Raw genomic sequence first — 13,504 nt, forward strand, 5'->3', positions numbered from 1 at the left:
AAATGAATATTTGCTCCAATTTGTCCTCTTGAATTCCCCTTTATCTTCATATTGTGATTTTTCCTACTTTTAAAGACACCACTCACACTTATTCGTCTACTAATGTCATTCCACGCCATCTCTCCACTGACAGCTCGGAAGATACCACTTACAAGTAATGAAAATCATTGTGAATCCATATTGAAAGTAATCTTATGAAAAATATAAGAAATTTATTTCTCTTCCACCTATTCAATACAACTCAATATTTAGGTTAGAGTTAAATCCTTGTTAAAATAATCGCCCCAGCGATTACATTGGAAACTACTTTAGCATCAATGGTCAGCCCCCTGGGACATCCTCGACGAGCTTCAGGAGGACGAAAGTCCAGGTTCCCGTTCGGGCACTCCCGAAGGGTCGGGATCACGCAGTGGCCGTGATGACGGTGCCAGCAGCACCTCTGACAATGACATAGACTGGGACCCAAGCTTTATCCGTCCTTTGCCTCAACACCAGCCACACCCAGACCCCACTCAACCTCCTGTTCCGACCCCTCTGCCAGTGCCCCACAGATATATTTTCGGGGTGGTTCTGGCAGCAAACCCCGTTCCATATCTTGACTCTCTATTGGGCAATTATGCCTACAAGATTCTTAAGGACGGGATACATCTTCCGCGTCCACTCCATGCCCCTACAGTATTCCGGAAGACTAGGCCATCCAAGCTCATGAAGGAGATCATCCAGGACCTGGTTCAGCATGGCATATTTTTGGTTTCCAAGGAAGATGGGTTGGCTCGCATCATATATGACCTTAGTTTGTGGACTCCCTACATTGCCAAACCACACTTCAGTCTACAGGGTCCGGCGCAGGCACTTCAACAGATACCCCAATATGCAACAGCAAAGAAGATCGACCTCAGGAGTGGGTTTTATCAACTCCCCATCAAACCATTGACCCGCCACTCTTGGGGTCAGCAGAATCACGTTAACTAATGAAAAAAGGTTCCACCTGATCGATACTTTCCTTTTTTTATTATTTAGCCTTCGGCTAAATTTTTGTCATTAAAACTATACCGGTCTCACGACCTCTCCAAATCGTCCAGACCGGTCAGCAAATAAATTAAACAAATGTGGAAGCCACATCACCACAACAGCACCAAAACAAGGAAAAATAAAGATAAAGAGAACTTACCATAAACAGTGCAGGTGATAACAAACCGTGGACCGTGGTTACTGTACTAAAACCTGATTAACTACTCCAAGAACAACCCAATACCATTTAAATAAATAACAACATTTTATTTATGAAATTAATTAATTAAAATTTAAAACTGAACATCCTCAGAACAAACCTTTTTTAAAAAAAATAAAATTTAACAAGAGTGCGCAGGGATCGGCCAATACCTCTACAAAATATAAGAACATTTCAAAGCTTACAACCCTTTTTAACAATTTGTTCAAATGCACAGACCTCGGTTTTGTATATTTTAATACCTTTGAAGGTCCCACCTTTCTTGGTATACCAGTTTAACATTTTGAAATAAATTAAATTTTACTAAATTAGGGACTTATCTCTCGAGGAGTTATCACAAGGAAACTCATCCAAAATAACCACAAGAGTAGATAAAATAAAAGAGTGACACTACAGAGATAGCAAAAAGGCACAGGAAGGAGATGAAAACACCCAAGGTATCAAACAGAAAAATTAAAGGACTCCTACCAGGGTATCCCGTCAAAACGAAGCAAAACGCAACACCGAAACCATAATCATCACCAAGGTGCCGGGTCAGCGCCATAACTAGCCCAACTAGGATAACCCAATCATAAGACACGAACACGACAATGCAAAAAAAAAAAAAAAAAAAAAAAAAGGAAAAACGAATGAGAAAGGAAACCAAAATGGACCAAAATAAGGAAATAAATACTTTAAAACCCCAAAGTAACAAGGAAAGGAGCAATTACTTAGTCCTTGTGAAAACTTCCTTGCTATTTTACCTCACAGCAAATTATCATTATCATTATTATTATAATTTCAAATGCCCAAAAGTATCATCATGTAGTTAAGATACACCCAAAGTATTACAAAAAATTCTTTAACTTTAGAAAACCATTCACGGGTTGGAAAAATGTAGACCTAGCTTCTAGAATGCCATAAACATTAGTGATGAAACGAAAGTCATTTCTCCCAAGGTCCAAACATTGTTATTGAACTTCATGAACCCCAAGTGTAAATTAATCCTTTTAAAACGAGATCAATTGCAGTTGAAGAGGCCAGGTTTCCAACTCAAAACAACTCCCAGAGTAACAAATAATGCAGAACTTACAGTCTTGAAGTTTCCGATGAGATATCCAATGCAGACCACGAGGCTATGTAATGAACACACTTTCCAAAGTATAATAAAATGAAATTTGGAGAATGTATCAGTTACCAAGATATTCCAGAAGAGAGAGAGAAAAAAAGCTCTCCGGGAAATGCCCCGGGAGGATAGTTCCTTCTATCCTTTGTCCATCGTGGTTCTTGAGTTCACGACAAAGCGTGAGTACAAGGCACAACCAACCTCCATCTTCTCTAGTCGGCGATCAACAATGTTCCCTTTTCCAAGCCACGCTTAAAATCGTCTGGCCCAGCCAGGGAAGATGCGCGCGCATACGCGCCTAGGATAAGCGATCAGATGGCGAGTTCATAAAGGCTGGTTTACACGGGTCGAGTAGCGAGGCGAGTAGAGTGGATAGTAGAGCTACTAGCATCGTGTAAAGGACTGGGATAGTAGCAAGTAGAGTAGAGTAGGTAGTATGCAGTAGAGTAGAGTGGGTTTCCGCTGTGGTAAAGTAACTCTACCACTATCCTTTCCCCTCCACTGGAACCAAGCTCTGAGAGCTGGCGGAGAAGGCCGAGGACGCTCGATTTTTCAGTTGGCCCGTCATTCGCTTATTTCCATGTGTGTACTAATGGTATTCTGCTGAGTAAACTGAGCATTTCTGTGCGTTTGTTTTGTAGCAAAATCAAGTGTACGGAAGAAGAAACATGCAAATTTGCAGAACTGTATAGTGAAAAAAGAATGTTTATGGAACATAAACAGCATTATTTACAGAAACTAAAATATGAGACGTACGGTGGAAGAGGACTTGATTACAAAAATTGGTAAAGAGGGTTTTGGTTTTATGGAACTTAAACAGAATTTTTTTTAAAAATACGATGTACCTACAACCACGAACTGACGAAAATTCGTAAATCCAAGAAGTCTGGAGGTGGTGCCGCCGACATCTACACTCCCTCTCTTAAGTGATTTAGTAAAGTATAATTTGCAAGGTAATTATGAAAGCCATCCGCCTCTGTGGTGTGGTTAGTGTGATTAGCTGCCACCCCCAGAGGTCTGGGTTCGATTCCCGATTCTGCCACGAAATTTGAAAAGTAGTACGAGGGTTGGAACGGGGTCCACACAACCTCGGGAGGTCAATTCACCTCAGCCATCCTGGAAGTGGTTTTCCGTGGTTTCCCGCTTCTCCTCCACGCAAATGTCGAGATGGTACCTAACTTAAGGCCACAGCCTCTTCCTTCCCTCTTCCTTGTCTATCCCTTCCAATCTTCCCATACCCCACTAGGGCTCCTGTTCAGCATAGCAGGTGACACCACCTGGGCGAGGTACTGGTCAGGCGAGGTACTGGTCATCCTCACCAGAGCATTGGATCCCCCGATCCAATGTCTCATGCTCCAGGACAATGCCCTTGAGGCGGCAGAGTTGGGTCCCTCGCTGAGGCCGAGGGAAAAATCAACTCTGGAGGGTGAGCAGATTAATAAAGAAAGAAGAATATTAAAAGCCACAACGTTACATTATAGCTCAGTAATATTAAGGGGAGGTACAATGTCAGGTCTTGAAGCTTAATCTCTACACCTGGGCCGTACAAGCAACGAACAAATGAATTATATAAATAGATCAGTACGGTAATCGGGGTATTTATGGCAAAGAAGCTACTACAAATTAGGCCTATGCCAGCGTGATTTACAGTGTACCGATGGCTATTATTATGGGCCAAGAACTTCAGAGTCACCTCAAGCTTAAATCTCGGAGTTATTGCATTTCTCATCACTGTGTCGTGTCTTTGAATTTGCGGTGTTATAGCATCTAACAGTGTCTGAAAGTTATCAGGCTTCAATCTCATACACTTTCTGTATTCTTCTTTATACTCTGTCGCAAGTTCTCTCAGAATTAATGTTGATGCCCCGAGCGTATCTCTCCTAAGCCAGCCTCTTACCCACTCCCTTCTTTCTTCATTTGCTTCTTGCAACGCTTCACTAACCTCTAGCATTAATATGTTTGCAAATGTCTTTAAACTCTTCGTTACGATGTGCTTGCATCTTGACATGGTGCTACTACTCTACTCTACTGTATGACTCTACTCCCGTATGAACGATACAAGTGTCAACTCTACCAGACAGTGGAGAGTAGAGTAATATGGGTACAGTTTCACCAATTCCAAAGATATAGATTACCAAGTCGAAAAGCATAATAAAGGAGGGGTTTTTCAATTTAATTCCATCACAAAAACTTACAGTACATATTTTGATTGCTGAGCAATCATCATCAGCTGTTTCACATAATGCTTAGGTAAAAAATAGCATAAAACAATTCCTGGAGGGAGCGTCAGTCTGAAGCAGCCAGCGAACATATGTAACATGGGACATATACAAAAAGAAATGTCTATCAATAAATGCAAAAACAAAACGCTACAACACAGTTATAAAACTGGAAGCTACATATGCAGCAGAAATACTTTTTCACCTGAGTAAACAATCAAAGACTTCAGAAGATTGGAAGGACCTGCATCAACAAAAAATACCTGCTTTTTTTTTTTTTTTTTTTTTTTTTGCGTCGCACCGACACAGATAGGTTTTATGGCAACAATGGGATAGGAACAGCCTAGGAATGGGAAGGAAGTGGCCATGGCCTTAATTGAGGTACAGCCCCAGCACTTGCCTGGTGTGAAAATGGGAAACCATGGAAAACCATGGAAAACCATCTTCAGGACTGCCGACAGTGGGGTTCGAACCCACTATCTCCCGGATGCAAGCTTACAGCTGTGCTACCCTAATCGCATGGCCAGCTCACCCAGAATAGTGTAAATTAATGTAGTTCTTGATAAATGATATTTTAAAAGTAATAACAGATATTTAATATACTGTATAAATATTTCTTACCTGAACTTGATTACAATTTGTTTCACCAGCAGTTATCAAGAAGAAATCGCACATTTGTTGATGATTTATCACAGCAACCAGCGTGAGCGAATGATGTAATTTAAAAATGCCTGACTTTTTTAAAAGACCTAGCTATTTTCCCTGATTTTCAGCATTTTTTTTCAATTTTCCCCTGACTTTCCCTGATCTTTCCTAAATTCCCTGACTTTCCCTGATTTTCCAGAAAGTGTGAACCATGAATTGCACTAATTTCTATCACTGGCCGATACTCGTATCCGAGTTTTAATTTCTCGCCTGCAGTTCCGTAATCCTTAGTCCACACGATGAAGGTGGCGCTGATGGCTTATCAGACCAATTCTTGCATAAAACATGCGGCCACACATGTTGCATCCGATGGAAGGTTGCGGACGTGGCAGTGTTTGACGTAACTTCTTTCTCTGGCGAGTTTCCTCTTCCTGTCTTTGACGTTCCTGCTCAAACTGTGCAACCGCAGCTGAGATGGTAGCACGCCAGCGAGGGTGATCCAGTGCCAGAGTATGCCAAGTATTTGGGTTTATATCTACTCTTCTCATGGTCTGCTTAAGTTGGTCTTTATATCGTTTCAGAAGAGCATCACAAGTCTTCTTGTCAGTGTTGAGTTCACCATACAGGATTTGCCGAGGGAGTCTGCTGTCACTCATGATGGATATGGCCTGACCATCTAAGCTGATGACCAACGATGGTGGCTTTGATACAGCTTAGCTTTGCTTTCACGAGAACTGCTATATTAGTTACATAGTCATCCCATTTGATGTTCATGATGGATCCAAGTTTTTGTTGATGAAAGCATTCCAGTTTCTTGATCACCCGGCAATATAGGGTCCAGGTTTCACAGCCTTAGAGAGAAATAACAACAGCTCGGTACGCCATTATTTTTGTGGGGATACTTAGATCTTTGTTCTGGAATACACGATGTAAGAGACGTCCAAAGGCCACACGGGCAGACTGTATTCTGTTTTCCACGACCTTCTCAGAGGTACAGAGCGTTAAGAGAATACTCCCAAGGTACAAGAAGTGCTCCACCCTTTCCAGAGCTGTGCCAGATATGGTGATATCAAAATCTGTGTGGGTGGTTCCAGGAGCAGGCTGAATAAGCACTTTGGTCTTCTGAATGTTGACAGTCAGGCCAAAACATTCAAAAGCTCTGTTGAAGCAAATGACAGTGTGTTGAAGCTCTTCTGGTGTGTGGGCTGGAGAAGCATTGTTATCTGCATATTGCAATTCTGTAACCCGGCTGGAATATGCTAATCTTTTGGAGTGAAGTCTGGCCTGGTTGAAAAGCCCCCCATCATACCGATATTTAATTTCCACACCCATGTTGTTTGCATTTTATTTAGCGTATGGCTAACACATCACATTACATATAAATACAGCAGTAATACATAATATTTACAGTTTGAAGTATTTACAAGTTCAGGTTATTTACATAGCCAACACACAAAGGTGAATTGTTTGCAGGCATTGTCTCATAAAGCATAGCTGCCTAATAGTCCTACTTTTAAAACCTTCCTTTCTAACTACGACAAAAACAGCTTCATGATCACTAATACCATCGATTACTTCAGTTTCTCTATAGAGCTCATCTGGTTTTACCAGCACCATGTTCAGAATATTCTTCCCTCTAGTTGGTTCCATCACTTTCTGAATCAGCTGTCCTTCCCAGATTAACTTAGTTGCCATTTGTTGTTCATACTTCCTGTCATTCACATTACCTTCCCAACTGACATTTGATAAATTGAGATCTCCCGCTACAATCACATTCCTTTCCAGGTCATTTCCCACATAGCTGATTATCTTATCAAATAATTCTGAATCAGCATCAATGCTACCCTTTCCCGGTCTGTACACTCTAACCTTTTCGTGGCTTACAAATTCTTCTTTCACCAGAATGAAAACTCTCCCTCCTACTATTCCTATCCTAGCTCTACAATACACACTCCAGTTCCGTGAGAAAAATTCTGCATCCATTATATCATTTCTCAGTCGTGATTCAACTCCTATTACAGTATCTGGTTAGTATATATTAAATTGCTTAATTCTATTACTTTCTTTACAATACTTCTACAGTTCAACACTAACATTTTTATGTCATCCCTACTTGACTTCCAGATTCCTGTACCCTTATCACCGCTCCCTAGACCACCCCGTTTCCCTGAATGTACCTCCCTATAACCCTTCTAAACAAATTTCCCAACTTATAAGTACCACTGCAGTTTAGGTAAAGGCCATTTGAGCACAGATCCTTATCTCCTACTTACCCATCAGGATCTAGAAATCTCACTCCCAGTTTTGCACATACCCACTCTAGTCTCATTTAAATCCCCAATCACCTTCCAGTCAGTATCCCTCCTACACAATATTCCACTGATAACAATCTTCGCTTCCTTAAACTTCTCTCATGCTGCATTTACCATATCCCACACATCTCCAACTATGTTGGTACTTATATCTGCTTGCCTTACATTGTTTGTACCAACGTGAAACACTACTACCTTCTCCTTTCCTGCCCCCTTCTCTTCCACTTTCCTCAACATCTGCCTCAACCTAATTCCTGGATAACACTCTACCCTGGTTCCCTTTCCTCCACATATTTTTCCCACATGTCTAACAGTGGAATCACCCATGACCCTCTTCTGCAATTACAATAATTGAATTGTTTAACCTTATGCAATTATCGTAGTTACACTTTATTAAACTATTTAATGGTAATTACCTTCCATTCAAATTCGATGGATCCAGCAGTTTGCCCAATTCCTCAGGTTCTACATTATCCAATATCTGTTTCCATTTCTCAGGTAATTTTTTCCAGTGGTTTTCTGTATAAAAATCCTGAGAAACAAATGAAAAGTCAGTCACTAAATATAGACATGCAGACAGATAAAATAAAATTCTACTCAAGAATGAAACTTATTTCAGTATATTTCAAATGTAGTCACTGGTACTGACCACACTGAGGGATTATGGTATCACGCAGGGTAATAGAGGCAATAAAAGATATGTATGTTGGTAATAGGGCTCCAATGAGGGTTGATAGTAAAATGAGTTCTTGTATCCAAATAATTACTGGAGTTGGAATAAACTGTTTTTATTATTATTATTATTATTATTATTATTATTATTATTATTATTATTATTGTACCGGGCGGTACACCTCCACTCCGCTAATTTAAAATGTGCGCCTGTTGAAACTCCTCTGCTGGAGGAAGTCTGAACTTTATTGACAGTATTAATTTTCTACCGTCTCAGAAGATGTCACCACGTGGAAAATTTTGAGTTTTTGAACTGTGTCATTTTTGATGTGTTTTTGTTTCGCTTGAAGTAAGAAGTGTGAACTTTCTCTTCTAGAGGACACTACTGAAGATCTACAATAGTGCAACCTAGTGCGGAGTCAAAGAACTATTTTTTTGGAGAAAATTTAATTTCAAGAGTTTGTTCTTTGTTAAATTTCTTTCTATCATTGTTTAAGTTGGCAATATTTACCCCTTTCTTCCCCTTGTTATGAATGTATCCAATCCCGAATTTCTTCAATTAATTTCTATCCAATCAGATGTATCTTCCCCCAACTTGAATCTGTTGCGGGGTCCTATCCAATAAAGAGTTTGTGGGAGGGTGTTTTCTTTCCCCTAACGCCTAGAAACTTCCGCGAGAGTATTTAAACTGCTGATTTTTGGGTCTCTAGGCCACTTCTGTTCCATCTTTCAGTGTGTGAAGTACATAGCAGGGGGCGGGAAGCGCCTCTTTCTTCTCCAGCCGTTCAACACAAGGTAATGGCCGATTAATAACTTCTTTCTTTGCTAGCTCAGCAGTTTAACTTTCGGGGCGGGTTCTAAGCGTTCAACCATGTAACCTTTTCCTAAAATGTAACTTCTCTTTTCATCTATTCTCTTGTAAAACGACATATTGGGATAAAGAGTGCTAACCCTCTCGAGCTCCCACTCACATTGTCTTGAGGTGAACTTATTTTCCCAACCTATTTTTCGTTAATGTAAAACAAATTGTTCTTTTCTTAAGTCACCTCTTTAGCATGGGATTAGCCCTTGTATTAACGGCCTAGTGCCAAGTAGGTCTTAATCAAAGTGTATTAGGAGTGCAAGTTCGTCTCCTCTCAAATTGTTATTTTAGAGGTCATTTAATTAACCTGCTTTTCTTTTAATAGACCTCAGTAGATTGGGTATTTTACCCCTGTGTTTATGTCCGTTGAGGACAACTTGAAGGTGGAGTTTGGTGTGGCCTGGGAGAGGCTTAAATTTTGAGAGCGAGTAGCTCTTTTGAAAATTCTGGGTTGTATGCCTCATGGAGGTTTTTCAGTGTAATTTGGAGCAAGGGCTCCTAGGTATAAATGGGGTTTTCTCCCCCTCTGTTAAAACTTGTGTTTGAGGTAAAACTGAGCTGATTGCCCAAGCATTGTGAAGTCAGGGCGCGAAGCCCAAATTCTGTAAATATTGTAACTAACCCCTTTTGAATTGCTACTTTGTACCTGCCATGCTTGTTATTTCTTTGTTTTCGAAAAGAAAATATAACCTTGTTAACTTTTAAATTAATTTTACATTGCACTATAATTTCGTAGCTTGAAACCCATTCACACCCGCACCTTCTTTCACCTCTACCTACCACGGAAAAGTCCGTAACAATTATTATTATTATTATTATTTTGTGTGATTTCTGGCCTGGTGCAGCCCTTGTAAGGCAGACCCTGTGATGAGGGAATATGGTATCTGCCACACATAGGAAACTGTATGTTATTGTGGTAGACGATGGTGATGTATGCGGTGTATGAACAGGGATGTATGAAACAACACTAACACCCAGTCGATGTGCCAAGGGAATTAACAAATAAAGATTAAAATCCGTGACCCGGTTGTGAATTGAAACCGGTGTCCTCTGAATTGAAGGTCCCATGACACCATTTAGCCAAGGCAGCCAAGGAACTAGACAATGTCTCAGCTGAGAACATAAATCCCTGGCTGGAACCTTTAAGGCAATGAGGAGAAATGTGACTGCCTCCTTGATGGTCTGATCAGTTCACTCGTTTCCTGCCATACCAATGTGGTTTGGAAGTAATTTTTTCTTTCTTTTTTTTTTTTTTTTTTTTTTTTTTACAAGTTGCTTTACATTGCACCGACACAGATAGCTCTTATGGTGACGATGGAACAGGAAAGGGCTACGAGTGGGATTAAAATCCCTGACCCGGTTGCGTATTAAAACCGGTGTCCTCTGAATTGAAGGCCACTATGAGACCACTCAGTCAAGGAACTGGACAATGCCTCAGCTGAGAACATACATCCCTGGATGGAATCTTTAAGGCAGTGGGGAAAAATGTGACTGCCTCCTTGATGGTCTGATCAGTTCACTCGTTTCTTGCCATACCAATGTGGTTTTGAAGTAATTTTTTTTTTTTTTTACAAGTTGCTTTACATTGCACCGACACAGATAGCTCTTATGGTGACGATGGAACAGGAAAGGGCTACGAGAGGGATTAAAATCCCTGACCCGGTTGCGTATTAAAACCGGTGTCCTCTGAATTGAAGGCCACTATGAGACCACTCAGCCAAGGAACTGGACAATGCCTCAGCTGAGAACATACATCCCTGGATGGAATCTTTAAGGCAGTGGGAAAAAATGTGACTGCCTCCTTGATGGTCTGATCAGCTCACTCGTTTCCCACTATACCCATGTGGCTTGGAAGTAACGTTTAAAAAAAATTTTTTTACAAGTTGCTTTACATCGCACTGACACAGATAGGCCTTACAGCAACGATGGAACAGGAAATGGCTAGGAGTGGGATGGAAGCGACCGTAACCAAGTTACAACCCCAGCATTTGTCTGGTGTGAAAATGGAAAACCACGGAAAACCATCTTCAGGGCTGCTGACAGTGGGCAGTATCTCCCAAATACTGAATATTGGCCGCACTTAAGCAACTGCAGCTATCGAGCTTAGTAAGGAAGTAACATTAAAAGCTCAGGCAACTTTTTTTTTTTTTTTTTAAACTTTATTTTCTTCACTCATTGAATAGGCCTAAAATATTAAATTTTAATCAACGTGCTGAAAACCCTATTGCATTATTTTATTTTGTTCAGGAGATATAACCAGAAAACGACCACAATGCTTCAGCGAGTGATGCCACTGTGCACCATCAGTCGGTGTAGCAGAATCAGACAGTGCAAATGTTTGTTCGGCATATTTAACTACTGTAAACGATACTAAAGTGAAAACATGGTTAACTGTGTTACAAATAGTTGCAACCACACAAGCATTTCAAAAACACTGAAGGAAGAACTTGTAGGTTTTCATGAGTTTATTGGGCCTTTAATGTTGGTACTTACTTTCCACAATCCAGCCAGAAAATTGTGGGTACGTCGCACCAGGGGATATTGTGGGAAGCACATACAGATAGATTGCAACAAACTGTACGAGTATTGCACTCAAGGTAATGCTGGCATTCATTGGACAGTGCATTCTGCAATGCCTCTAAAATGCCATAAAGCTCTGTTGTGTATACACTTCAGCCTTCAAGTATAGAACAGAGGTTGCTGATTAGGGACAAGCCCTCTTCCTCTACGTAGCTCAGGATATCTTTAGATTTTTACATTCCTATGTCTACACGACAATTTAGATCTCTTGCGAGGATGACAGCGTCATCCTTATTGGTCCCATTCAGGCAAAGGCTAATTTCTTCTATAATATCTGTGGCTGTACTATCTGGTTGGAAGTGCACAATGCTTAGTTTGTAGCCTACTGCTAATACAATCTTTGATTTGTGTTATACCATAAAAGGTAGGATTTGTTTTTTGAGGAAGCATGAAATGCCTCCTTTAGGTCTGCCTGTTGGTTCCTTTTCTGCTAAGTCATACACCGAATAATAAGTAGTAGTGTGTCATTCCCACAGCATGAATGTATCAACGAGTATGACATCATCGTAAACCTCTAATATTATCTTTGATGTCAAAGCCGTATTATTGGATTAATACATTCATTTCCCCCGTTTCACATTCTGAGCTGAACATCACTTACTGACTTGCTAGTATTTATTTATTTATTTGTTTGTTTGTTTGTTTGTTTGTTTGTTTGTAAGGATGTGACCTTAGCTTCAATTAAGTTGCAGTCTACAGCAAACCCTCTTCTCGGCTGCCAATAGTGGGGTTCGAGCCCACCATCTCCACCGAATGCCAGCTCAATGCTACATCACTCAAACAGTGCAGCCAACTCGCTCCGTAAGTATATAGTCTTCTTGTTTAAATGCCGAGGTCCATTAATTGTGGTAAGAATTACCAACAAAAAATACCGAATTCACTACAGATTTTACGGTAAACAGGTTACTGTACCTCGTAGGAGTACCTTTAACCCGCAATATTCGACAACATAAGAGCACAAGAGGTCAGTTCTAAGCAGCTAAAACACTCAGCCAGATGGATAGGCTACACGACATTACATCAAATCGCGTAACAGTGACAAATTTAATTCGAGAATCTCTCAGGTTAGAAATAAATATAGATCGTCGCCGTAAGACCTATCTGTGTCGATGCGACGTAAAGCCAATAGAAAAAAAGAGAGAGAGAGAGAGATTAATATATATTAATGCGTTACATGCGATGTTACAAGAGTTATAAGGTAGTACTTAAGTTAATATCTTCAACTTACCAGCACGAAGGAATTCAATAACCATGCATATTCTTGCAAAACTTTTAGCCCATTGTGGACATTTCTCCTCAGTTTATAGCATTCGTGACAATGAAAGGGCGAAATACTCATTGCATTAGGGTGACTTAATCAAAAGAAACCTGGAAAAGTATTTATCGATGGAACATAACACGGTGAAGAAAGACGCTTTTAAAAGAAACTATTTCACTTATAGCATTAGAAAAAATGAAGAGTACGCGATGGCGTACAACAACATACGAAAAACTAAATTAAAGGAAAAGGTAATCCTAACCTACAAAAACCACGAAAGAAAACATGAAACCACTGAATCATATGGAGAGTTTCGAGAACTACCGAGAGTATCTCATATATACATAATTCCCATGCGCTCTCTATATAGTGTGTCGTCGCCGTGAAACAAATAAATTGATGCATTACTCGCAGCGTATGATTTATAAACATTAGAGCTTGCTTCGGAATTTGTCGTTTATTTGATTAATAGGTGGCAAAAAGGAGACTAAATGGAGAAGAATACATCAACAGATAAGAGCTGAGAACGGTAGAAGCGGAGAGGAGCAGTTGTTTTCGCTCTTCCACCGGGGACCTCCGCACCTCATTTGCAAATAAAGAGATTTAGATTTGATTTGATT

The 13,504-nt window shown here is 40.3% G+C and overlaps 1 protein-coding gene across 5 annotated transcripts in view; it reads right to left on the bottom strand.

Moving 5' to 3' along the window:
* LOC136871725 (methyltransferase-like protein 25B) overlaps positions 1-13,267 on the bottom strand; it is a 92,285-nt gene extending 79,018 nt beyond the window's left edge. For 3 of the 5 annotated variants that reach the window (XM_067145265.2, XM_068227475.1, XM_067145264.2), the window contains exons 1-2: positions 12,855-13,186; positions 7,929-8,044 (exon numbers count right to left, since the gene is read on the bottom strand). In XM_067145265.2, coding sequence (XP_067001366.2) covers positions 7,929-8,044; positions 12,855-12,965 — 227 coding nt within the window. In that variant the 5' untranslated portion in view covers positions 12,966-13,186. Of the gene's footprint in view, positions 1-7,928; positions 8,045-11,539; positions 12,191-12,854 lie in introns of those variants that run through there. The other 2 variants (XM_067145262.2, XM_068227476.1) reach the window with 2 other exon arrangements.
* Positions 13,268-13,504: the final 237 nt, after the last annotated feature.

Source organism: Anabrus simplex, chromosome 4 (genome assembly GCF_040414725.1).
Source record: "Anabrus simplex isolate iqAnaSimp1 chromosome 4, ASM4041472v1, whole genome shotgun sequence".
In the NCBI taxonomy this organism is placed as follows: Eukaryota; Metazoa; Arthropoda; class Insecta; order Orthoptera; family Tettigoniidae; genus Anabrus; species Anabrus simplex.